Consider the following 27,365-nt stretch of genomic DNA (forward strand, 5'->3'; position numbering starts at 1 on the left):
TTGTAGCTAATACCGTGTGACTTCTGTCCCAGCTGTAGTGGTGGCATTCGGCTCCAGGCTCCCAAGAGGTTGCTCGAGACCTCATTTGTAAGGGGCAGAGAGTACAGAGTACCTCCCCCTATCATCAAGAGTAGCTCCTCCCCGAGCAGCGAAGGAAGCACAGGCTCGGGGGAGGGAAGTCAGGACACGGAGAGAGAGTGCCCGGGCTCAGGCAGGATGAAAGAGCCCAGTCTAACGGGAGGAGAGAGAAGGGGACAAGGGGGAGAGGGAAAACATGGAACGCAGACCCTTTCCTCCGGTTCCGGAATTACGTAAAAGAAGAAAGGGGAGGAGATTCAGTGTCCCGTGACTTTTATGTTGGGGACGTTCGCGCCGAGGGGCACTTCCGGATTCTGCATCGGAGTAAGAAGACATGTTTCTGCACCTTCCTCACTGTACATAGCAGCACCAATAAACACGTTATGGAAAAGTAACCTGAGGAGCGTCGTTACTCTAGAGTAGTCGCAAGAACCCCCTGACATCATTGAAACCCTGGAGGCTATGCCAAAGAAACTAAACAGACATCATCATCCCAAAAAGAAAGCTTTTTATTCTCTTTGAAAAATATATTTTTCCTACCAGGACGGCAAATCTTCATATATATGATGGCCATCTCTTATTTTCAAACTCCACAATGTATGCCAGTTGCTTTTCTGCTTTTCCAAGACACCCAGATATGAGCAGAGAGATGTTTGCTGTCTTCAGGGGGGAGAAGGTTTCATTGTGCTGGGTTAGGCAGTGCGGGATCTGCAGGCTGCATCTAGCCTTCCAGGGCTTTTCTCTTGGAAAGTCAGGTTCACAAGCATATCACCAGTGGGGCGGGTGGAGAAGAGCCTTGGCCAATCAGATGGTGGGCATCTCCTGCCTCTGCTTTAGGCTCGCCCACCCTTTCAAGGATGCTTCAGATAGCTGTATAAAGTGGGGACGAGGTAATCTCTGTAGTGACCGTCGAGAAAGCCCTTCCCGCTGTTGTGCACGAACCAACAACGAACGCCACTCCCAAACACACGGTCCAGGCGGTAGTCTTTCTGCACACCTCTGCAGGAAAAGGAAAACCAAATAAATAAAACCACTGTGGTATGCAACAAAGCAGAATGGAAGAAAGTCTTCTCACTGCCCTCACTAATCTGCAGTTGCCAGGACGCTGTTTGTTAGGGGGAAATAGTTTAATAGTAATAATAATAATATGGGACCCAGGTGGCGCTGTGGTTAAACCACTGAGCCTAGGGCTTGCTGATCAGAAGGTCGGCGGTTCGAATCCCTGTGACGGGGTGAGCTCCCGTTGCTTGGTCCCAGCTCCTGCCAACCTAGCAGTTCGAAAGCACATCAAAATGCAAGTAGATAAATAGGAACCGCTATAGTGGGAAGGTAAACGGCGTTTCCATGTGCTGCTCTGGTTCACCAGAAGTGGCTTTGTCATACTGGCCACATGACCTGGAAGCTGTACGCCGGCTCCCTTGGCCAATAATGCGAGATGAGCGCGCAACCCCAGAGTCGGTCACGACTGGACCTAATGGTCAGGGGTCCCTTAATAATAATAATAATAATAATAATAATTAATAATTAATAATAATAATAATAAATATTATTTATACTCCGCCCATCTGGCTTGGTTTCCCCAGCCACTCTGGGCGGCTTCCAACAGACATTAAAATACAATAATCTATTAAACATTAAAAGCTTCCCTAAACAGGACTGCCTTCAGATGTCTCCTAGTCGTAGTTGTTTATCTCTTTGACATCTGGTGGGAGGGTGTTCCACAGGGCGGGTGCCACCACCGAGAAGGCCCTCTGCCTGGTTCCCTGTAGCTTGGCTTCTCGTAGCGAGGGAACCGCCAGAAGGCCCTCGGCCCTGGACCTCAGTGTCTGGGCAGAATGATGGGGGTGGAGACACTCCTTCAGGTATACTGAACCATTTTAATGTGTCGAAAAAGAGGAATCTTTCTCCACCTGTGGTGGGGCTGCCCAGGTCTGGAGGCTGGATGGTCAAGGAATGACCGAAATACTCAAAATGTCCCATTCCAACTTCACCGCAGCTTTACTTACTAAATCTATGGGACAATCGGTTGAAAAGTGTCAGCTCTCATGAACTCTTGACAAGGGTGCTAGTGGCTGGCAGAACCTCCGTTCCCCCGAAATGGGAAACCTTGCAGGATTTGGAACTTTCGATTCAGTATAAAAATATGTCGAGTTCAGCTGAAAAAAGAACTCATAAACTACGTGTTTGCCAAAGCTTGGAGGACCCTGAAAGAAACCTGCTGTTTGGTTGGATTTTATATTGTACACACTCGCAGCTTTCCTCCTCGCTGCAGTGTGAAATTTTGCCCTACCCTGTTCCACAATAAACCATGAACAAAGAGAGTCACTGTAAGCAAAACTACATCTTTACATTCTCTTCTGAGCAGGGTTGAGAGGCTTTTGTGTCAGCTGCCTCGTTTACCTGGTGACAGTGAGTTTGTGGCCTTTCACTTCCATGGTAGCATCAGCTTTCCCCGGATCTTGTCCAGGCCGCTCATTATAGATGTGGACATCCGGCTCCAGCATGAACTGCCCTGGTAGAGGAGAATCATCACATGACATTAGGCGGTCCTGGGGGGGCTGGGTGTGCCCCCCCACAAGTGCATTTGTATATGTGGAAACACTCGTTAAAGAGGGGATTACCCCTTGCACAATAATAAACCCCAAATCAGGCATCCCCAAACTGCGGCCCTCCAGATGTTTTGGCCTACAACTCCCATGATCCCTAGCTAACAGGACCAGTGGTCAGGGATGATGGGAAATGTAGTCCAAAACATCTGGAGGGCCGAAGTTTGGGGATGCCTGCCCCAAATATTTGGAGGCGGAAGTCATAACGGTTGCAGATCTAGCATACACATTGTTTCCCCAACTCGTTTTATTTTGAAAATGGTGTGGGATCGGGGACCTGTTGTAAATGTAGTAATAATAATAATAATAATAATATGCCTGTTGTCTTTGTCCATGGAGTTTTCTTGGCAGGGATACTGGAGTGGCTTGCCAGTTCCTTCTCCAGGTGGATCATGTTTAGTCAAAACTCTCCACTATGACCTGTCCATCTTGGGTGGCCCTGCATGGCATAGCTCATAGCTTCTCTGAGTTATTCAAGCCCCTTCACCACGACAAGGCATTGATCCATGAAGGGGCTTGAATAACTCATTGACAAACCTAGACAGCATCTTAAAAAGCAGAGACATCACCTTGCCGACAAAGGTCCGTATAGTTAAAGATATGATTTTCCCAGTAGTGATGTATGGAAGTGAGAGCTGGACCATAAAGAAGGCTGATCGCCAAAAAATTGATGCTTTTGAATTATGGTGCTGGAGGAGACTCTTGAGAGTCCCATGGACTGCAAGAAGATCAAACCTATCCATTCTGAAGGAAATCAGCCCTGAGTGCTCACTGGAAGGACAGATCCTGAAGCTGAGGCTCCAATACTTTAGCCACCTCATGAGAAGAGAAGACTTCCTGGAAAAGACCCTGATGTTGGGAAATATTGAGGGCACAAAGAGGAGGGGATGACAGAGGACAAGATGGTTGGACAGTGTTCTCGAAGCTACGAACATGAGTCTGACCAAACTGCGGGAGGCAGTGGAAGACAGGAGTGCCTGGCATGCTATGGTCCATGGGGTCACGAAGAGTCGGACACGACTAAACGACTAAACAACAACAACAACAACAGCAACAACAACATATTATTTATACCCCTCCCATCTGGCTGGGCTTCCCCTGCCACTCTGGGCGGCTTCCAACAAACATTAAAATACATCAAATATCACAGATTAAAAACTTCCCTAAACGGCTGCCTTTAGGTATTTTCTAAATGTCAGGTAGTTGTTTATCTCTTTGACCTCTGATTGGAGGGTGTTCCATAGGGCGGGTGCCACGACCAAGAAGGCCCTCTGCCTGGTTCCCTGTAGCTTTGCTTCTCGCAGTGAGGGAACCGCCAGAAGGCCCTCTGCGCTGGACCTCAGTGTCCAGGTAGAACGATGGGGGTGGAGACGCTCCTTCAGCTATACTGGGCCGAGGCCGTTTAGGGCTTTAAAGGTCAGTACCAACACTTTGAATTGTGCTCGGAAACGCACTGGGAGCCAATGTAGATCTTTCAAGATCGGTGTTATGTGGTCTCGGCAGCCGCTTCCAGGCACCAGTCTAGCTGCCGCATTCTGGATTAGTTGTAGTTTCCGGGTCACCTTCAAAGGTAGCCCCACATAGAGCACATTGCAGTAGTCCAAGCGGGAGATAGCCAGAGCATGCACCACTCTGGCGAGACAGTCCGCAGGCAGGTAGGGTCTCAGCCTGCGTACCAGATGGAGCTGGTAGACAGCTGCCCTGGACACAGAAATGTTGCCAATTTAACCCATGTGCCATATACACTTACGACAGGTAGGAAGGGCCATGGCTCAGTGGCTGACGCAGTGCCGGATTTACATGTAAGATAAACAAGCTATAGCTTAGGGCCCCACTCTCTTGGGGGCCCCCAAAAAAAAACTAAAGGGAAAAAACCTGGATGTACATTTCCAAAATATAAGATAAAAAACAAATAAAACCTACATACAGCAACAGTGTTTTGTGTTGTGTAGGCTCCTATGATGTAAGTCATGAGCCCCGCCTGCTAGCCTGCTCCCTAAAATATCACTGGTTTGCTCATTTCTACTGCCTACATTCTGCATGGACTGGCTGCATGGCAACATGTGCAAATGGCTTTAGATACCCATGAGGTCCATATTTACCACATAGCGTATATTCAACACAAAAAACAGTGACCATTTGTTGTTGACAAAGGACAGCTGGACATATAAAGGGCCCCATTACCTTCAGTAGCTTAGGGACTCATCAAACCTGAATTTGGTCCTGCCTGTGTACTGTACCATATACACTTATGACAGGTGGGAAGGGCCATGGCTCAGTGGCTGAGGATCACAGAATGTCGCCAGTTCAATCCCTGGCTTCTCTAGGTAGGGACAAGGAGACGTGCTCTGAGTCGTGGAGGCCACTCCCTGCAAGGCCCTTTGCCTGACACCAAACCCTAACTTTTGGATCCTTTTGCCCCATTTTTTGTGCCTGCCAAACAGCCGTGTCATGCTTCTAATATTTTATTCTCTTGTTAATTATGCTGTTTTAAATGTGCATTTTATATTCGACTTCACTTAGCAAATGTGTTGGGTTGTTTTTTTTAATTTTAAGGATTTTTTTGGTTAACTTTCTTTATATTAAATATGTATTCTGTAGTTTACCTCCTTTAAAATGTTTTCTTTTGAAATCTTTAAGATAATATTTTAGTTTTCTGTTAATTGTGTTGTTTTGACTGTATATATTTGACTTTCTTCAGAAATGTTTGATTCTGGGTTGTCTTATTGATGTTTTAATATGCTGTAAACCGCTTTGAGGTTTTTCTAAAAAATATAAAGCGGCATAGAAATGAAATTAATAATAATAATAATAATAATAATAATAATAATAATAATGACCCTGGAGAACTGCAATCAGTCAATACTGAGCTAGATAGATCAGTGATCTGACTTGGTATATGTATGGCAGCTTCCTAGGTTCCATAATTCACACAGAAGGTCTCGGGTTCAATTCCGGGAGAGCTGTCAGCCAGTGTAGACAATCCTAAGGTGCAAAGATTGTCAGCCAGTGTAGACAATCCTAAGATGCAAAGGACTAGCTCAGTAGAAGGCAGCTTCTAAAAAAGCATGCTGTGGATCAGGCCAACAGCCCATCTGTTCCAGCATCCTTTTCTCGTATGGCTGGGACAGTTCTTGCATTGCAGGGGGTTGGACTAGATGAGCCTCAAGGTCCCTTCCAACTCCACAATTCTATTGCTACAGGACCTGAGCACAAGAGCACTCTTCCCCCCTCCTGTGGTTTCCTATGACCACAGTAACAACATTCAGAATGGTTCAGGTGAGAATTCTGTTCTTCGGAAGGGCAACCACCATCTTTAACTTCCGCCCACCACACCCAAAAGAGCATTTCCTATTTTCCCTAAAGCTCATCGCTTTCACAAGGACCCATGTATACACAGCAAGAAGCAGCACCGAGCCCCACTCCCTGCCTCCAAGGAGACTTTACCGATCAGGCCGTGCACACTGGAGGAGAAGTTGCTTGCAGGAGGGACGTAGATTCCCAGGAAGTCAACATTGACTGGATGCTTCTTCCATACACGGTGAAGCACAACCACAAAGGACAGGTCCCCATCCACGGTGATATTGACTTTGTTGTCGCTCTTCACAGAGACCAGCACTCTAGGAGAAACAAATGAGTAGTTTGTCCTGAGTTTCTCTACTCAGATACACATTTGGTTGGGCTTTGGTCGTCTCATTGTGGACCAAACAAAATGTAGCTGTCGTGTCCCACAAACCTGTCAAACGCCGTCTTGGCTGCAACATGGTGTCATTATCCAAGAAGCAGTCTCGGCCATATGGTGTAGAGCAGGCACCCCCAAACTCGGCCCTCCAGATGTTTCGGGACTACAACTCCCGTCATCCCTAGCTAACAGGACCAGTGGTCAGGGATGCTGGGAATTGTAGTCCCAAAACATCTGGAGGGCCGAGTTTGGGGGGGTGCCTGGTGTAGAGCAGGGATAGCCCATGCAGTGCTCTCCATATCTTTTGGCGGACTACAACTCCCATCGTTCCTGGCTGCGATGGCTGAGGCTGATGGGAATTGTAGTCCAACAACATCTGGAGGATTGCATGTTGACTACCCTTGGGGAAGTGGCTAGAGTAGTGAACTTAAACAGCTATGAGGAGGATGGGACTTTCGGCCTTGGCAGCTGATTTTCATGCAGTAAGAGCACCAGGAATGAGCTGCTCTGCTCACTAGGCCTGACACTCAACCAAGACTGTGGAGATGGTGCTTCGCTGATAAAGAGTTAACTGCATCTTTGAGCTGTGTTTTTACAGACTGGCATGCTCCTTGTGACATCTTCCCCAGCTGTATTGTGGCATTAATACTTGCTGATTTGGGGGGCTCGCATAGTGCCATGGAAGTCTCTTTCCCTGCCCCACACCTGAGGCCATTTATGACACCACCAGGTGTAGGGCAGGTGGGTGTGGGTTGAAACACAAATACTCCAATAGGAGCCTAAAATAACTCTTCCCCCACATAGGGAGATCAACAAGTCTAGGGAAGCCCTAATGCTCATCCGATTTCTACTAGAATAATAGAATCATAGAGTTGGAAGAGACCACGAGGGCCATCCAGTCCAACCCCCTGCCAAGCAGGAAACACCATCAAAGCATTCTTGACATATGTCTGTCAAGCCTCTGCTTAAAGACCTCCAAAGAAGGAGACTCCACCACACTCCTTGGTAGCAAATTCCACTGCCGAACAGCTCTTACTGTCAGGAAGTTCTTCCTAATGTTTAGGTGGAATCTTCTTTCTTGAAGTTTGAATCCATTGCTCCGTGTCCGCTTCTCTGGAGCAGCAGAAAACAACCTTTCACCCTCCTCTATATGACATCCTTTTATATTATATTATATTATACTGTACTATTACCTCCTTCGAATGAGGCTTCCTAAATTGGACCAGGAAAGGGATGTGCTGGAGGAGCCGTCCTTCAGGCTGATGCCCTCGGTGCCGACTTCAATCTTCAAGCCTTTCTTTTCAAAATTGAACCCGATCTTGCCAAAATAGGTGTGCAGCTTGTTGTTCAAGGGCTTCTTGGCCCCAACCAGCTGCCCATTGACAGCAATCCCTATAAAAGAGAAAGAGAAGGGAAGCAGTGTTGGCGTTTCTGCAGACGGACTGCAATCCAGGCTGGCCTTTCTTGGGTCTCTTACCGTTTCAACCCCCCGTTTCTATGACTGTTTCCAAATGCGCAAAATAGCCACAGAATGGTGCTTTTTCTCCCTTACCGGACTCGGCATCTGAAATTAAGTTCAGGATCGCTCCGGGTTCGGAGTCTATATTGAAGCAGATGTTCTTCTGCTGCCTTGGGAGGTTGATTATGAAGTGGGGGTCGTTGTCCACTGCAGACGGAAACAAATGGTGTATGACTGATGCATGGGTGAATACCAAAAGCATTTGCAAAGTAAAAAAAAATCTTCCATTGCTTATGCAATAGAATGTAGATGATGATAATAATAATAATAATAATAATAATAATAATAATAATAATAATAATTTATTTGTACCCCTCCCATCTGGCTTGGTTTCCCCAGCCACAATTTCCACTGAGGTCCTTCCTAAAGCTGTCAATCGCCTGCAAATAAGTTCCTCACCCATTTCCTTTTCAAACATGACATTCAACTTATATATAATGTAGAAAGCATTTGGCTACAACAGCCTAAGACAGGCATCCCCAAACTTCGGCCCTCCAGATGTTTTGGCCTACAACTCCCATGATCCCTAGCTAACAGGACCAGTGGTTGGGGAAGATGGGAATTGTAGTCCAAAACATCTGGAGGGCCGAAGTTTGGGGATGCCTGGCCTAAGACTTCCCGCTTCCTCAACTAATGGTTTCCCCACTTATTATCTAATACTGCATTTTGGAATTATGGTTATTACTATTAAATCCTAAACCTCACCCACTTCCTAAACCAATAGTTCCCAAACCTTTTTTGGGGGCCACCTAACCCTTGGTTCCATGAACTCATCCCCAGCGCCCCCTACCCTGTAAAAAGCCTTATCTAGAATAGCGGCTTGCACAAGCCGCAGTAATAACACAACAAAGCCCCAAACAGTAACAATCAATTGGCCATTCATTCAAAATCCAGTCAATAATAAATAAAATAAATAATAAATGTACTTTATTGTCACTGTACCACTTGTTTACAGTGAGATTAAACGAGCCCCATGTCCGCCCCCCCCCCCGGCAATCTCTCAGTCCTTGTTTCACTCTGGGTGCTGTCGTACGACCACCAACCCCGAACGTCAGCTGCAATAAAGCCATTTAATTTAATTAAGTCAACAAAACTGATGAACTTGAATCAGCGGTGCCACCTTTGTCAAGTCTGTTATGTGCAGCGCTCCCTGCCATCCGTCCTGCCTCTTGGCACCTCCCGCTCCCCCCCTGTAACTCTGTTGACCCTCGGGGGGGGGGGCAGTACGCCCCCCCCACTTTGGGAATCACTGCCCAAAGCAATGGCGAAAGGGCAAAGACAGAGGCGAGAATCAGGCAGGGGGATCTCAAGGCTGAACTGCAAAAGAGAATACACAGAGCAATTGTGAATTATCACCCCGCAACGCCACTCTTAAATCAGGCCCTGTGAGACACACATCGCACCTGCAAATGGGTTTTTGCTATTTTCAAAAACTGCATTAATTGAAAACAATCCCCACCCCCACACCAAAGGAAGCTCTAAGAGAAAAGAAACTTTGCAAAACCATCAACTTGATCTTGGAGCTTTTTGCTCCAACGCTTTACAAATAACACCCAGTTTCGAGTCAATTGACTTGTCTATGCACCACTGTGGTGCCTCTGAAAACAAAACTATCGGAAGTGGCAATGGACTTCCTTCTTTCGAATTGCTAGAATATGCAACCACAGATGCAAAAAGAATTGGGATTGTGGCATGCAAGGAGTTAACCCTTTCCATGCTTCTGAAACCCACCCCCATGGAAGTTTCCTGCCCGAGAGTAGCAGCTGTGGGGGAGAGCTTCATTGTCAAAGGAAGAGGGTTAGATATTTCTTCTCTGTGTACCCATCAGTGCTGGATTAGACCAGGCATCCCCAGACTTCGGCCCTCCAGATGTTTTGGACTACAATTCCCATCTTCCCCGACCACTGGTCCTGTTAGCTAGGGATCATGGGAGTTGTAGGCCAAAACATCTGGAGGGCCGCAGTTTGGGGATGCCTGGATTAGACAATTTGGCAGACAAAGCACATCCATCTTTGCTGGACTAGCTGAAACTCCACACTCTTACCCCATAGATTTACTAAATAAAGCACAGATTTATTGCAACACATGGAAAGATCCGATTTCCTTGCATCATTTCTATTCATGTCAGCGGGACGCCCCCTGGTTTAGCTGAGGATATAGAATAAAAAGAGAACATATACACCCCAGGCTGAAACCAAGGACACTCTTACCCCTACTCAAATGTAACCCCCTAAAAACTATGTCGCTCCCATGTTCACATTCACCCCTGTACAGTGGTGGCTGAATACAGGAAGATCAACAGTAGGTGGAGCCAGAGCCAAGTGCAGAAAGCAGGAGGACTGACAGTAGGTGGAGCCAGAGAGGCAACTATTTCTAGTTTTGCCTCTGCCCTCCTCCCAGCTGAGTTCAGAGACAGTAAGATGGAAATCCAGCACAATAATCTTCTACCTGCATGTATCCCGCTTTGAGGTAGGTTCTTTGTGCCCAAGGAAGTGTTGGAATGACCAGGCTTGGACTGGCCTAAAAGTAAAGGTCCTGTTGTGGGAGAAGATCGGGGAAATATAATTACCCTTCTGATCAGCAGCAATCTCTTTTTGGAAGAAGGAAATATTGTCAGAATGGAAACCGCAGCTGCATTTCAGTTACTCATCGCAGCAAAGGTGTCCTTGGCAATGCTGGAGGTGTTGGCCATAGAACGATGACTTAGAACCAACCGCATCGTTAGTAACGCACTAATTGCCATCTTCATTCATGGCTGGGCATTGTTGTCTTGATTTATCCTAAAAGCTAATGCTTTATTATGGGGGTTATATCAGGGTAAGAAATATGCAAAATAAAACGTCCTATCTCAAGGATATCAGTGGTCTCTATGAAACAACGACAAACCCTGGTTTTATGTTGCCAATATAAAAATTTCCTTATTGCACAATATAAAGGGGGATGTTCTTATGTCAATGCAGGCATAATTCTTGCATATTTCTTAGTTATGGCTGCTGTTGTTCTTTTTTTAAAAACACACACACACAAACAAACAAACAAACAAACAAACACAACAACACCTAAACAAATGCAATTAATTCTTGAAGTGTCTTTTTTTTTAAATGGCCCCATGCTCATTAAAATGGCCCATGTTTATATCACTGGAACAAAATGCATCATTTAAGTGTCAATGGTCAATCAATGGGTTTTCCTGAACACATGGGAACTGGGCAGCAAAATGTGTTGGAAAACCGGGACGTATCTGCAGTCTGAGCAGCTTAGACAAGGCCCCTCGTCACAGTTTCCTCCATTATGACAAGATGCATCTAAATCACAGTAACGATTTCTAAATTAGCACATGCTCAGACTGCTGTGCAGATGCTAATGGTAGAGGAGTAAGTTTTAACACCCCTGATGCTCTCTCTGGTCCTGTATCTTTAAACTAGATTTGGGCCAACAACCCTTCAGACAGAGGACTGCCTTTTGTAAAGGAGGACACACGGCCACCTGAAAGTGAGGAAACCCAGATGGCAATAAAAAGGGGGTGAGGGAGAGAGTCCAACATCTGTTACCTGCATGTAGGGCAGAAATAGTTGGACCCATGACAGCAGCTAACGGACCCTGAGGTTTCAGCGTAGGTTTCGCCCAAGATGGGATGGAATTGTCAGTCGGTGCTGGGCCAATAACTAAGGATCCTGTTCAGATAAACCAGAAGATAACTGTCATGTGCAATTAGCGCATTGTCCATAGAGCATTTGGGTTTCGCTTTAATGGTGCAAACTTTGAAGCAGCGGAGGCTGGTCCATTTGGAACCCTCCCTCGGTTCACCTGCTCTGCCTCCTTCCTTGCAACCACTATGGAGGGTTTGCACTGCTTATTGGCTTCCTCCCCTTTAAGTCTCAGTGCGGCTCCTGTGGAACTCAGCAGGGCAGAAGGGGGGGCACTAGAATTAAGACATTGCCTCTGGCTCCAGCTGCTGTTGGTCTCCCTGCCTTCTGCCCAACTAGCCTCAAAGGGTACCGGCCATCACTGCCTTGACGCATGGCCATAGAGACACCTGGCAAGAGAATCCTTCTCTCCACCATAAGGGTGTGTCAGGACCAGGGCCGTCTTTAGCATATGCACCGCTGGGGTGCAAAGATCCACCCAATGCCCCCAAATTTTGATTTGAGAGTGGACGCCAGATACATTGATTCTGCAGCTCTTCCGCAAAAGAGAACAGAAATGACTCGGCGATCGCGGTTGACCAGTTGGACATCCCGGAGGGAGATAGTTAAGAGCTTAGGCCGATTCAGCAGCGGACGCCTGGTGCCCCCCCCCCAAATTTGACGCCCAGGTGCCCCGCACCCCTTGCACCCCTGGGTAAAGACGACCCTGGTCAGGACAGGGAGAAAAGGAAGAATTGTGCTTCATAAACCTTTCTTTCTTTCTTTCTTTCTTTCTTTCTTTCTTTCTTTCTTTCTTTCTTTCTTTCTTTCTTTCTTTCTTTTTTGCAGTTGACCAGTGTACACATGAGCATAGCAGCCAGGATTTATGTTGGGGTGGGGAACAGAACGCAGCTATCTGCAAAGTGATTGATCAGTAAGCTAAGCCGCATTTACGCAAATCTAATGCGCCATCGAATCTAATGCGCACCTCAGTTTTCAAAACCTTGAAACCAAGAAAGCTTTTGCTATGTCAGCGGTGTTTTTCAAGCTTGCAATCAAATTTAATGCGCCATCAAATCTAATGTGCGTGCTAATTTTTGCGATGTAATTTGGCCAAAAAAGGTGTGTATTACATTCGAGTAAATACAGTATTTACTTGATTTTGGGGGGTAGCTGCCCCCCTGCCCCCCTAGATACACCTATGAATCTACACATTTTACAAGATAAATAAATAAAGCCATCTTATAAAGGCATTCTAAAACAATATAGGACAATGCACTTAAGTTGTCAATTATTCTCCCCCCTTCCAATTCCCATCGCAACCCAAGAACCTGATAAGAAACAAGGTTTTTAATGCGTGTGTTTCTTAAATCACCTCTACTAGAAATAGGAACAATTCTGGCATATTTCATGCATCGCCATACCTTTTATGATACATATAATATTATATACTCCAGTTATCCCGAAAGAAACCGGCACTTTGAAAGATGCATAACAACAAGGCATATACACGTATAAAACACATATGTGTTAATACTTGTGAAATTATGTTGCAGGACTGCAGGGCTACATGGGACTTGAATCTTCAATACATATAATATACTTTTGTACCTGTACCATTTTGCATATAATTAGTCAGGCTTTTCTCATTTGTTTTTAAACAGCAGTACTCGGACAAAACTGGGTGCCCCATTGTGGGCAAAGCTGGGTTCTGTTGCTTATTCATCTTTAATTTCATAAAAAATTATGTACTGCTTGATTGTAAACAACAGCAAGAACCTCAAAGCAGTTCTCAGAAAGGATAAAGCAGTAAGTTTATGACAAAACATTCAAAACAGACAAAACATTCAAAAAATGAAAAGCAGAAATAAACTAAAGAACACACCAGCATTCTAGATGCCTGGGTAGGCTTGTCTAAAACAAAAACGCGCCAAAAAGAGTACAGTGAACACACCTGCTGGATATCAATAGGCGGGGAGTTCCAAAGTGCAGGCGCTGCCACATTAAAAGAATCGATTTCCTACGTATGACTTTGTGGCATCAGTAATGGTGCCGATTCTGCACTGTTTAAAACTCTGAACAGAAGTCAGTGCCTAGGATCACAGAATTGCAGGGTTGGAAGGGACCCCAAAGGCCATCTGGTCCAACCCCCTGCAATGCAGAAATCTCAGCTAAAGCATCCATGTCAGATGGCCATCCAAAAAGCTCCAAGGAGGGAGGGTCCATCACCTTCCAAGAGAAACTGTTCTGTACCTGCAGAAACTCTGGGGAGAGTTGCTGCCGGTCAGTGTAGACATCACTGAACCGAATGGGCCAATGATCAGACTTCTTTTGCCAGCTCCCTTGGTTCCTACATTTCTCAGATGGCCCCACCTCCCTGCTGAGACAACACCTTGCAAAGCTCAGCCAGCAGCAGAGCCACTGGGACCAGACCTGTTATGTCTTCAGTGGTCTGTGTTTGCCTGAGCTTGAGTCTGGACTAAGGATACTGAGCTCCTGTGTTCTGATTCGGTACATGATGTCCAGTCACAGAACATTTCAGGATTTGGGCCTCTGCCATTGGCCCTTGAACTCTGAGTCGTGATTCGCAGCTTGGAAGTTGAGACAGCCAATCACGTTGGGAGTGGGGGTCGCCCAGGCTTTCCGGAATGTATATAAGCAGTTGCTTTGCCCCTGTTTCCCAGTCCCTAGTTCAATAAAGGGTCTTGCTGTTATTGCTGTGTCTTGCCTCGTGAGAACCCACCTACACTTCACTGGCGATGAAGGTGGGGTGCTAGGCTAGGTATGCAGCCCTTGCTAGCTTCCAAATGCTGAAATCACTGCTGGGGAGCTGTCGCCTCAGCTGAGCTGAAATCACTGACTGCAGCCCCTAGGCCAGGGGTCTGCAACCTTTAAGACAAAAAGAGCCACTTGGACCCGCTTCTGAAGGAAAAAAAAAACTGGGAGCCGCAAAACCATTGCGACATTTAAAACAAATATAACACTGCATATATTGTTTCTTAACTTAATGCTATATATACAGGATCGTGCAGTCAGCTGTCAATCTGAAGAAAAAAAGGACTTTCACTTAACAGTTCTTGTGCTCAGGTCTTGCTTGTGGGTTTCCCACAGGCGTCTGGCTGGCCACTGTGAGAACAGGATGCTGGACTAGATGGGCCATTGGCCTGATCCAGCAGCCTCTAAAGAACACACTGTTCTCCACTCCCAGCCTAGTTCCCTGACTCCATTTCTAAAACTGTCCAAAGGGGTAGCGGCTTCCTAGCATGCCTAGATGTAAGCCTCTCATCCTATACAGGCTGCCACCCCTGCTTGCTCCACTCGCCATCCCCTTTGCCAACCCTATTTCCCCCACAGCTCACCAAACCCTGCCCCCTTTACACCTAACGGTCCTAACCGAAACCCACCTCTCTTTGCACCTCACCCAGCCCCTCACCCATCTCCCTGCCTGAAGTCCCTCCCCTCCCTGCTTGGCCCAAGCCCCATGCCTTTTCAAAAGAGGGGGAAAGTGCTTCAGAAAGCAGTTTGCCAGACAGCTGTTTTCATATGAAATTAAGGTTGCAAACTTCTTTCACCACTCCTGCTCCTTTGAGCAACAGTCTGGCCTGGCAGAAATTAACAATCAATACTGTAGAGGTGTTGTTGTTTTTTCACAGCACAGAGATAGCTTATGATTCATTTCCTCTGTATGTCGGGTGCAGGAATTGTTTAATAATAAGAACCAGTTGCTCTTTACAGTTTGATGGGTCAGTGCGTCTGGCTGTTAACCACAAGGCTGGTGGTTCGAGCCTACCCAGGGATGGCTCACAGCTGTGGGCAGGATTCCTGCATTGCAGGGGGTTGGGCTAGATGACCCTCGGGACCCTTCCCATTCTACAATTCTTTGATTGTATGAAATAATCCTTTAACCAAATATTAAGTGATGCTTTATTGCATTCTCTGGATTTTTAATACAGCTGTTCCATGCTCAAAACTAATCCAGTTACAGAGCAGGAAAAAAGGCATGGAAGAGTATTCCCTTTTCCAAAGGGAAGGAGGGGGGAAAGGCAGAGCGGGCGAAGAGGGCGGGGCACACACACAAACCACAGGGGAGCAAGTAGAGGTGGGGAAGTGTAGAACGCTGGCTGTGTAAAGCAGCCTTTGTCAACCTGGTGCCCTCCAAGAGACTTTGAATCAGCACCAATCAGCAAGAGATTTACTGTATTGAAGTATGTATTGAAGGGGGAGAGAGCTGATATTGCAGCTATAGAACAGAAGCAAGCAAAAAAGGGGGGTGAATGAAAGAACAGTGCTCAAGAATGTGAAGGGTAGGTTTATATTGTAGCAGAGCAGAAAGAAGAACTTATTCAAGCTCCAGTTCTGACATGCAAGGAAAGGGGGCAGGGGAACAAACAGTCTCTCTCTCTCTCTCTCTCTCTCTCTCTCTCTCTCTCTCTCTCTCTCTCTCTCTCTCTCTCTGTGTGTGTGTGTGTGTGTGTGTGTGTGTGTGTGTGTGTGTGGCAAAGGGGGGCAGAGAGAAGAAGGATGCAATGAGGATGGGGGGGGATAGAAGAAAAGGAGGACCAGTTTGAGAGAGAAACACCGTGAGGGGGGGAGTGAAGCGAAAACTGAAAATCCTAAAAGGAATTTTTTGGGGGGGAGGAGTGTGGGGAAAGAGAGAGAAGCATGGGGAAAGGGGTGGAAAGAGAAAATAAAAGAGAAAAGTCACTATCAGGTTTGGATTGGAAAACAGCCTTGCATCCTGTGGAATACACTTCAAATGGTAGATCTTGTTAAAGGAAACCACTTTTTTATCATTCAAACAAAAGGTCAAAACACCCCAACATTTAATTGTTATTTCCTCCGTCCTGTCATCAAAAGGGGGCAGGAAAAAGGACCTTATACATTTTATGAATGAGTAACAGATGGGACTCTAAGACTGAGGAAACCCCTTTTTCAGCTCCTGACTTCAAAGGTGCTATGTGTTTACACTTTCAATTGACACTCCCAATTGGGAGAGATCAGATAAGACAATAGGTGTGCATTCCAAACCCGCTGATGTTACAATGGACTGATCAACGAAAAGCAGCCAGCAAGGAGGCTTTACTTTAACAATTAATATAAAATTGAGATTTTAACCGATTCACAAAATTCCAGTGCCAGCTCCCCTCTGCTACACAGAACTCATAAATAAAGCGAACCAAGAGCACTCGACCACCCTCCTACCCCTCTTTCCCCCCTAGGAAAGAGACGAGCCCCCACCCCTTACACACCTCTCCCGCTCGCCCCACCTCCGTCTCCCGAGGAGGCGGCAGCAGCAGCAGCAGCAGCAACAACACCATTTCAGCGGCTCCTCTCGCAGCCGCGCCCGCCTCTCTCTTTCCCAGCAAGCGTGTCTCTTTAACCCTATCAGGGCTGGGCTATCCGTGCCTCCGTCACCCAACTCTTCCAGCCTCGGCATGTCCACCATTTCGGAGCCGGCGAGTAGGAAGCCCCGATAGGGTTAAAGAGGCTGCGTGAGCCAGGCAGGGGCAGAGAGCCACGGCAAAGCTGTAAAGGAGCCGCATGTGGCTCCGGAGCCTCAGGTTGCCGACCCCAGCCCTAGGCAGATCACAGAGGGGAAGTCATGGCCACCCAGGGCCACATCGAGGAATTTGACACAACGGCTCCAGGGAAATGGGACTCCTACGCCACCCGGCTTGAGTTCTTCCTCGCAGTCAGTAAGGTGACTGACCCCAAACTCTACACTTCAAGGCCACTTCAGCTTCTCGCTTCCATTTCCCCTGCAAACACCCCCCCCCCCCAAGATTCAGAAAAGGATTTAAACCAGGTTGAATATCTGGTGAAGAACAGCCGATGAATGCCAGATTCTGCCTGGGTTCATTCCTGAGCACAGGGCAGTGTAGATGTTGCTTGCTCAAATTCTCTCTTTCTTTCTCTTCCAATATCAGAAGATAAGCACGCTGTCCTGAATAATACTTATTTTGACACCGTTTCTTACTTTGTGTGGGATTGGACTATACATTTAAAGAGGTAATATAACGCTTCAAAGAGTCGTCTCTGCAGAGCACCCTGGGAACTGTAGTTTGCGGAGGGTTTGCTGAGACTTGTGAGGAGACCCCCTTTTCCCCTTATAGAGCTACAGTTCCCAGAGTGGATTAACAACCACTCCTTCTCCCCAGAAAGCTCTGGGATAGAAATGCAATAAATAAATAAAAATAAAATACCCAGGCATTGTAAGGCCCATGTCAGCTGCTACCTGGCAAAGGTTGCAGGAGCCCTGAGAACCACAGGTGGTCTCTCCCCCTTCAGAGAACCAGCAGGTGGGGGTGGGTCTTATTTCAAGAGTTTTGTTACTCCTTTTCACTGCTGGAACCACTCTTTTCATTTGTTTTCATCCAGCCTTCTTGGCCAGTTCAGTTTCTGACTTCTCCTCTTTACACAACGTCTGCTTCTAGCCATCACAGACCTCCCTTTTCTCCTTCTCTCCCCCTTCCTCCCTTCCAGTAGGCTCCTTGTGGCAGCCTAATTTCTTTCGCAGCCTGTCCGGTTCCCTTCCACCTCCTCCTTCATCTCTCCTCCTGGCTCCTTCTTCACTCTCACTTTCTCCAAGCTTCCTCTGTTTACCTTCACTTTCACTCCATCTCCCTCTTCCTGCTGCTTCCTGCTGGTACTGAGCAAGAACCCTTTCGTGGATGCCGCCCTTTAATCTGCTGCAAGACTGTCTCAGCAGTCTCCCCCCCTGCCCACCATCCTTGCCCATCTACTGCCTCAGCTGTGCGTTGGGTCGGCCACGGAGTCACAGTGCAACCCCTTCCCCTTAACCCACAGACAAAACTCTGCAGCAAAGAAAGTCACAGAATCATAGGGACCCCAAGGAGCATCTAGTCCAGGTATCCATCCCCAAACTTCGGCCCTACAGATGTTTTGGACTACAATTCCCATCATCCCTGACCACTGGTCCTCTTAGCTAGGGATCATGGGAGTTGTAGGCCAAAACATCTGGAGGGCCGCAGTTTGGGGATGCCTGATCTAGTCCAACCCCCTGCAATGCAGGAATCTCAACTCAAGCATTCCTGGCAGGTGCCCCCCCCCACCTCTGCTTAAAAACCTCCAAGGAAGGAGAGTCCGCCACCTCCCGAGGGTGAACAGCTCTTACCATCAGAAAGTTCTTCCTAAGGTTTGGTTGGAATCTCCTTTCTTGCAATTTGAATCCATTGGTTCACATATTACCCCTTACAGCAGTGCAAAACAAGCTTTCTCCATTTGACAGCCTTGTAAATTTTTAAAGATGGCTATCAGATCACCTCTCGGCCTTCTCTTCTCCAGGCTAAATAACAAGGGGCTTAATAAATTTCAATGGCTTCCCCTCCCCTGTCTTTAGGTTTTGCATTCTCCTCACCCATATCACTACTGTTGGGGTGGGTGGGTGGGGAGTGATCACAACACAGGAACGCATCTTCTCTTACCAGCATGTATGGCTGATGCAGTTGGACCCATGAGGAGAGATGAAGGATCTTTTGCCCTGGATGTGGGCTTGGCCCAAGCTGGGATAGAATTGTCAGGTTTGGGGTGGCCAACAGCTAAAGCACCTGTAAGAAAAAAAGGAATGAAATTACAACAGACCTATATAAAGGTAAAGGACCCCTGGATGGTTAAGTCCAGTCAAAGGCGACTATGGGGTTGCGGTGCCCATCTTGCTTTTAGGCCGAGGGAGCCGCCATTGGTCCACAGACAGCTTTCTATGTCATGTGGCCAGCATGACTTAACCGCTTCTGGTGCAACGGAACACCGTGACGCAAACCTGAGCGCATGGAAATGCCGTTTACCTTCCCATCACAGAGGTGCATATTTATCTACTTGCACTGGCATGCTTTTGAACTGCTAGGTGGACAGGAGCTGGGACGGAGCAATGGGATCTCATCCCGTCACAGGGATTCGAACCGCCAACCTTCCGATCGGCAAGCCCAAGAGGCTCAGTGGTTTAGACCACAGCGCCACCCACGTCTTTTACCTACAGACCTATGTAGTTTTGTGTAGTACCCTGACAACCGGGAATAGTGTGGAACCAACCTGGGCAGCATCCTCTTTTGCGGTCTTGGGGCGAGTCAGCCAACATCAGCTCGTCTCCATTTGGGCTCTCAATCAACATCGCAGTGTATGGGGTCACAATGTGATGGTCCAAAGACATCTGCAAGATCTTCTTTGTGATGTTCCTTTTCAGGGCAGCCGTAGTGGCCAGGTTTCTAGGTGGTATAAAAACAAATTATCTTAAAGGCTGCCCCATGGATGATGGACCAAGCTTGTTTTCTCCTGCTCTGGAGGGTAGACTCAAACCAATGGCTTCAAGTTACAAGGAAGGACATTCCGACTCAACATCGCAAAGAACTTTCTCACAGAGCTGTTGACCGTGGAACAGTCTCCCTCACAAGCTTGTGGACTCTCCTTCCTTGGAGATTTTAAAGCAGAGGTTGGGTGGCCATCTGTCATGGGTGCTTTAGCTGAGATTCCTGCATTGCAGGGGGTTGGACTAGATGACCTTGCGGGTTCCTTCCCTTCTATGATTCTGTGAACCATCTCCACTACCAAGGGATGAGTGAATCTGTCAAATTTTGTTTTTCTCCCTTTCGTATTTTTCAGATCTTGTTCGGTTTTCCACATTTCCATTTCCATATCCATTTGTGAACTTTTTTTTTTAAAAAAAGAATTTCTCAAACCATTTCGGTTTGCACACCGCTTCTTAAAGGGTGACTTAAGCAAGTTTGCCTTTAAACAGAGTCAATCACAATCCCACTCCATAGAATGCGCACTAACTGTACACAGAATCACTAGCACTGGGTCCCAGTAGCATTATTTCAGAGCTAGAATTCTTCCAGGAAGGCTCTAAGAAATCTACGGAGTGCTCTCACCTCTCAGCCAACAGTTGGTTGATGGTAATGTAGGCCCACAGCTTTTCAGTGAATTTTGGGTCTGCATGACTATCTTTGCTCAGGAACTCATCCAGTCCCTCAACGTCGGCCAGAGTCTCCAAGACCAGCTGTGCATTGGACTAAAAATGGGGAAGGGAAACGAGAGAGATGCAAAGACCTATATCAGAAACTTCCCCCTCAGGTGCTATGTTGATGCATTTAAGGTGTTTCTTACCCACCCTTCAAAAATAGGGATGGGAAAATCGGTCCATTTCAGTTTCTTCATTTTCCAGTTCTTCACATTTCCACATTGGTTTGGGAATTCCTGATTTCAAAAGCCCGCAATAAAATTCAAAAGCATTTTAAGGAGAATTGCTCCTAATAAATGCACATTTTTGTATGCAATTTTGGCCAATATACTTAATTTTGCAAGCAATTTCCCCCGAATAAAATGCATCTGTTGCACATTATTTTCACTAAGATACGTATCTCACATATGTTCTACCTAAATAATTTTTAATATTTTTTTACCTAGTCTCTGTACACGTTGCAACAGCTGGAGAACTGCGTTGCAGATGTGAATTTTGAAAGATGACTGCAATTCGGTTTGCATATAGTTTCAGGAACTATGAATTAGGTAAGTTCACTTGGTAAATACAAACTAATTCGAATTTCACCCCCACCCCTACTGAGAAAGATCCCCACAACGGCATAAACCACTGGGGAAAGAGATAAATGGGCGAACGCTGTACTCACAGCAGTGGCTGTAATCATACTTTGCAAGTGTTGCACATTTTCAGTGTCTACTTTTCCTGCTACCACAATCTCTGAGCCTCCAAAATAGTTCTGGAAAGTGTTGTGGGTGACATCGGACACCATTCCGTGAGGGTAGTTGAACTCTAGCTTTTTGAGAAGTGGCGTGGAGACTTGGTTGTAGAATTTCTGCAAATTCCAAGGAGGAAGAGAAGTGAGGACAGCTTGGTTTTTAAGGGAAACTTGCAAGATAAAGCTGGAGTCTGGTATCCTAAGAGGAACAGGACATAACAACAGTGGGGAAACTGGGGACAGGGAGGAGAAGATGGGATTCGAAGATCTTTAGTAAAGACCCTCTACATTCATTCTTTAAAAGTTATTTTTTTAGGGGTTCCTCCAGGTGTCCTATTTTTAGTGTGCAGCTAAACCAGGTAAGGGCAACTGCTTGCTTCTTGTTCTCTCCTGTCCCTTACGTGAGAAAGAAGCACTTTCCCATAGCAATAAGCCTAGGGCTGCTAATGCCCTTTGCGCCGTGATTCCTAAGTGATCAATGGCCAACTGGCTGGCTGCTGGGTGTTTGAAAACCATAGGCAAGAGATTTCAACAGATAGGTGGGACAATCCACCTGCCAACTGTGAGACACCTGAATGTCATGTGATGGACAGGTGGGTTTGCCTCACCAACTTGTCAAAGTTATCTGGCCCCTCAAGCTAAAATGGCGCTGTGGGTTAAACCACAGAGCCTAGGGCTTGCTGATCAGAAGCTCGGCGGTTCAAATCCCGCGACGGGGTGAACTCCCGTTGCTCAGTCCCAGCTCCTGCCAACCTAGCAGTTCAAAAGCACACAAGTAGATAAATAGGTACCGCTCCAAGCGGGAAGGTAAATGGTGTTTCCATGTGCTGCTTTGGTTCGCCAGAAGTGGCTTTGTCATGCTGGCCACATGACCTGGAAGCTGTACGCTGGCTCCCTCGGCCAATAATGTGAGATGAGCGCCGCAACCCTAGAGTCGTCCACGACTGGACCTAATGGTCAAGGGTCCCTTTACCTTTAATTGTATAAGCTGTTCAACAGTGGAACAGATTGCTTTGGGAGTTTACGGGGTCACTTTAACAGGATGTATGTTAAACAGAGGCTGGATAGCCATCTACTCGGGGATCCTGAACTTCTTGCACCTGCAAGAAGTTAGTTTAGATGTCCTCCAATGACCCTTGCAAGTCTTTGGTTCTATTAAACTCAGAGAATTTAACAGATAACCAGATGATAAGATGATGACAATTTTTGTAAAGAGGATGGATGTGTCATGTTTAACTTTCATTCTCACCCTCCTTTGTGTTCCATGAAATTTTGTATAATGGGGAGAGAGGGTGAAAATTCACCTTCATTTGAGATGAGGTCTCCTGGTTCCCAAAAACCCTCTGGGCAACTCCATTGTTTTCATGAGCCAGCCTTTTCAGAAAATCGTAATCCACGTCGAATCCGATACCAAGGCAGAACAAAGAGATATCGTCCCGAATGTTCTTCTTCACGTTCTTCTGAATTGTAGGCAACTTAAGTTCTCCTGATGGGGAATGGAAAGGAAGGAAATGGTCACATTCATCCAGGACTGTTCCATTAAAGTGTTGCATGTGAGTCCAAAAAGGAAGGAAAAGAATAAATCAAGATGCTATTTCTTGGTACAGACCTTGGTTCTCAAACGCCTTGGCATTCAAACAACTTGGAACCCAAACACTGCAAACCCAGAAGTAACTGTTCCGGTTTGTGAACTTTTTTTTTGGAAGCTGAATGTGCTCCATTTTGAGTGTTATGCTTCTGATTTGAGTGCCACACTTCTGTTTTGAGTGTTACGCTGAGGTCTGTCTGTTTTTGCTATTTATTTTGCATTTTTGTTTTTGCGGCTCTTTTCATTTTGTTTTTGTGACTGTGTGGAACCCAGTTCAGCTACTGATTGATTTTGTGTGTGACTGCAGTACATTGTTTATTGCTTTCATTTTATGGATCAAAGGTCTCGTTAGATAGTAAAGTTAAATTGCTGTTTTAGGTTTTTTTTAAATATATATATATAAATCTGGAACGGATTAATCCATTTTGCATTACTTTCTATGGGAAAGCGCGCCTTGGGTTTTCGAACACTTTGGTTTCAGAACGGACTTCCGGAATGGATTAAGTTTAAGAACCAAGGTACCACTGTAGTTTATAGGAGAGCTATCTTCTCCCCTTTGACAGCTGGTGCCAAATGAAGGAGCGTCTCCATCGTTCTGCCCGGACACTGAGGGCCAGCGCGGAGGGCCTTCTGGTGGTTCCCTCGTTGCGAGAAGCCAAGTTACAGAGAACCAGGCAGAGGGCCTTCTCAGTAGTGGCGCCTGCCCTGTGGAACACCCTCGCCTCAGATGTCAAGGAAATGAACAACTTCAGACATCTGAAGGCAGCCCTTTTTAGGGAAGTTTTTAATGTTTGATCTTTTATTGTATTTTTAATATTCTGTTGGGAGCTGCCCAGAGTGGCTGGGGAAACCCAGCCAGATGGGCGGGGTATAAATAAAATAAAAATCATAATCATAATATCATCACCATCATCATCATCATCTATTCCGATCCCCTGCAATCACAGCTAAAGAATCCCTGATGAATTGGCCTCCCAACCCAAACCGCCCCCAAACACTTGACCACCCCAATGAGCACAAATAATTATGAATGAGCACAAATAATTATGAATGAGCACAAATAATTATGAATGAGCACAAATAATTATGAATGAGCACAAATAATTATGAATAGGCAATGGAAAGGATATTGTGTGTGTGCACATGCATGCATGCAACAGGTTTCACTGAACTCAATGGTGCTGCTAGCTAGTTATTCATTGTAGCTGCAGGATCCTTACCAACGGTGGGATCTCCATCTGACACCAGCACGATCATGGATACAGAGTTTGGATCCAACAATCCTAGACTTGTAGCTTCATTTAAAATAAAGATGGCCCGGAGAAGGGCGTCGTTGATGTTTGTTCCTGTTTCAAAAAATGAGAAAGAGGCAATAAACGACAGATGCGGAGGGAAGTAGGCGCATTTAAATCCTATTGAATTTAAAGACGTCCCTATTTCCCCCACAGTAATCAATGGGAGAGTTGCAGCGCAGTCCTATAGATGTTTACTCAAAAGTAAACCCAAGTCCAATGTGGCTTCAATGAGTTGAGTTGAGTTCGATTGGGCTTACTGCCAGGTAAGTGAGCGTAGTACTGCAGGCATAGTATTCAGTGGGGCTTTTGGACCCTTAATTTTGGATCAGTGAATTCTGAGCACAATAGTTTACTCCTCCTCGTCCTCTGCCAATGGTCAGGAATAAGGGGAGCTGTAGCCCAAAACAGCTGGGGGGGGCACCAGGCTGGGGAAGGCTGAACGAGAGCATGTCCTGCAAAAGGGGGTTACCCAAGATGGTGGGGCGAGCAAGGCGTGTTTAGTCTGGGAATATAAGATTAAAGGGAGATGTCTTCAAAAACGGAAAAGGATGTCATGGAGAAGATGGATTGGACCAGTTCTCTGTCTCTCCAGGGATCTAAGTAATACATATTTAATGGAAACAGATTTCAGCTGAACATTAAAAGCAAAAGCTTGCCTTGGGAGGTGAAGGTTTCTTTCACCAGAGGCATTTAAGCAGACGATAGATTACCCCCCTACCAGCAATGCTGTAGTTTGAAGCTTCCTGTGCTGAGCAAGGACTTGTGCACGATGATCTGCAAGATTCCCTTCGACTTTTAATTGCTTCTATGATGCATTCCATAAACCTACTTTGGTACCATGCTCACCCCCATTGGGATGGATTCCCTCAATGTACTTCTTTGCAGCTTCTGTCTCCAATCTGGAGGCTTGCACCAACTGGTCTCTCCAGCTCCGGACGTTGTGGTTGAAGTCGACGACTGAAAATTGGTCCTCGGAGCGGAGTTCCCCTAGGATGGTTCTCATGGCTTCAACCGTCTGTAAAATGAACAGTCGCAGATAGAACTATGGTTACCGCTCTCCATTCATATAACCTAAAGCCACAGGACATTAATCCATTTCACAATTGTAGCACTGCGTTGCCTAAAATGACTGGCAGGTACTAAATTTTGCTCTGTTTTGCAACTTAGCGAATTGTGCAATTTTCTTCATCTTGTGAGCTATCTGGCCATAAACAATTGCGGCGATGGTGACCTCAAATGCAATCCCTTGCCCCATGGTAAAATCCTGGGTTTATTTTTAGATCTCGTATTGAATAGCTTAGATTTATTTCAAGTTGAGAAAGTTGATAGATGATGAATTTCTACATATAAGACATTTAAGGGTATATATTAGTTGAAATATGGGGAAGCAGCATTGTAACATAGTATCCGATGAACCTGAGATAGAGATGAGTGGAAGTCAAATAGGAGGGGTGGAAATAAAGGGAAATAATTAAAGGAGATTATAGGAGGAGTGTACTTGGAATACTATGACTATAATAATTTTGGTTTTGATTGAATAATTTTTGTCTGTATTTTCTTCATCTTTCCCCCCCTTTTTTCTTTTTTTCTGTCTTGCTTTTACTCGTAATTCTTTCAGAGTCACAAGTATTACAATCTGAGTTGGATTTAAGTTGTATGTATGAATTTAATTTTCAATTTATATTTTTATTGTTAATATTGTTAATTTTAGATCTCTTATTTATTATGATTTTGTATGTTTTCATTATTATTTCAAGTGTGTGTGTGTGAGTATATATGTGTGTTTATTTTAATTTGAATCTCAATAAAGTTTATTTATTTATTTATTTTTTAAAAAAACCCAAATGCGATCCCTTGCATATTTTCCTCAGGTGTAAGCCCCACCATCTTCAGTGGAGATTTCTCCCTCGTAAGGGTGTTTAAGATTATGGACTACATTTTTCATTATTATGGGATAAATTTCAGTTTTAATGGGTCTGAGCCCACCCTGGCTGATGTACCGACACCTGACATGCAGCAAACCCTCTGGCATCTGTTTATATTTCAGGGTTACAGGTATGCAGAGATGGGACCCTGGTCCCCCAGTGTTAACTCCTATGGAATCTCATAAACCCCGACGCGCACTTTCCCTTTCCATTAAAAACCTCTTAGAGGCATGGAAAAATAAACAGCCCTGAACGGTTAACAGCTCCTTATCTTAACTCCTGTATCAAGCTATTGCATTGTTAAAAGAGACTTTTACCTGTCCTGTCAATCCCTTCTGTTGCTCATAGTTCAAATCCCGATTGCGTGTTCATCATATAATAATATTTATTTAAATAATCTGGACATGCAGTGTTTTATTCCCCTCCAAACACACATTATCTTTCACCAGGTCAAACGGATTCCATTGGTCTTTTTCATGAAGCTCTGCCGAATTTTGCCTCTGGCCATGCCAGAGACCCAGGTGGCGCTGTGGGTTAAACCACAGAGTCTAGGGCTTGCCGATCAGAAGGTCGGCGGTTCGAATCCCTGCAACGGGGTGAGCTCCCGTTGCTCGGTCCCAGCTCCTGCCCACCTAGCAGTTCGAAAGCATATCAAAGTGCAAGTAGATAAATAGGGACCGCTCCAGCAGGAAGGTAAACGGTGTTTCCGTGTGCTGCTCTGGTTCGCCAGAAGCAGCTTTGTCATGCTGGCCACATGACCACATGAGCTGTCTGCGGACAAACGTCGGCTCCCTCGGCCTATAGAGTGAGATGAGCGCCGCAACCCCAGAGTTGGACACGACTGGACCTGATGGTCAGGGGCCCCTTTACCTTTACCTTATGCCAGAAACAAATGGATGCCTTAAAAAAGCAGCAAGAATGAAACCATCTCCTATCCAAAGATGGATGAAACCTTCCCACAATTGATGTCTTGTTCCTTCTGCCACTTACCTGCCTCATTTTCAATCCCCACATCGAACCGCTGACATCGATCACAAAGAGGATGTTTTTTGGCAGAGGAGCCAGGTTTTCAGGAGCAAAGTAGTGGATGAAATACCCGTTGAAGATCTGCAAAATAAAAAGAAGGAACCTGGATGTTTCATTTCCTAGAAAAGGAACATAGAAGGTATTTTATTTTGGGAAGTTCTGAAATGGGCAGGACTCCTGGCAACCAGCCGGGTTTGGCCCTCACAGGTCATGAAATCGAAATACCGTAATAAGCAGTTATGACTTGCTCATTCCCTATGGAATATTTTAGCATGTGTCTCCCCAAGCCGCTTGCTTTGGTGCCAGAGAG

At 45.9% G+C, this 27,365-nt stretch overlaps 1 protein-coding gene across 3 annotated transcripts in view; it reads right to left on the bottom strand.

Annotated features, from left to right (window-relative positions):
• Positions 1-563: 563 nt before the first annotated feature.
• Positions 564-27,365, bottom strand: part of ITIH2 (inter-alpha-trypsin inhibitor heavy chain 2) — a 42,850-nt gene continuing 16,048 nt past the window's right edge. For 2 of the 3 annotated variants that reach the window (XM_060279210.2, XM_060279209.2), the window contains 15 exons: positions 27,020-27,136; positions 24,951-25,119; positions 24,030-24,155; positions 22,526-22,707; positions 21,153-21,338; positions 20,397-20,536; positions 19,561-19,733; positions 18,957-19,079; positions 11,437-11,559; positions 10,334-10,420; positions 7,919-8,032; positions 7,560-7,758; positions 6,132-6,304; positions 2,479-2,590; positions 564-1,077 (listed from right to left, as the gene is read on the bottom strand). In XM_060279210.2, coding sequence (XP_060135193.2) covers positions 930-1,077; positions 2,479-2,590; positions 6,132-6,304; positions 7,560-7,758; positions 7,919-8,032; positions 10,334-10,420; positions 11,437-11,559; positions 18,957-19,079; positions 19,561-19,733; positions 20,397-20,536; positions 21,153-21,338; positions 22,526-22,707; positions 24,030-24,155; positions 24,951-25,119; positions 27,020-27,136 — 2,172 coding nt within the window. In that variant the 3' untranslated portion in view covers positions 564-929. The remainder of the gene's footprint in view (positions 1,078-2,478; positions 2,591-6,131; positions 6,305-7,559; positions 7,759-7,918; positions 8,033-10,333; positions 10,421-11,436; positions 11,560-18,956; positions 19,080-19,560; positions 19,734-20,396; positions 20,537-21,152; positions 21,339-22,525; positions 22,708-24,029; positions 24,156-24,950; positions 25,120-27,019; positions 27,137-27,365) is intronic. The other variant, XM_060279212.2, reaches the window with a different exon arrangement.

This window comes from Zootoca vivipara, chromosome 9 (assembly GCF_965207765.1).
Source record: "Zootoca vivipara chromosome 9, rZooViv2.hap1.1, whole genome shotgun sequence".
NCBI classification, from domain to species: Eukaryota; Metazoa; Chordata; class Lepidosauria; order Squamata; family Lacertidae; genus Zootoca; species Zootoca vivipara.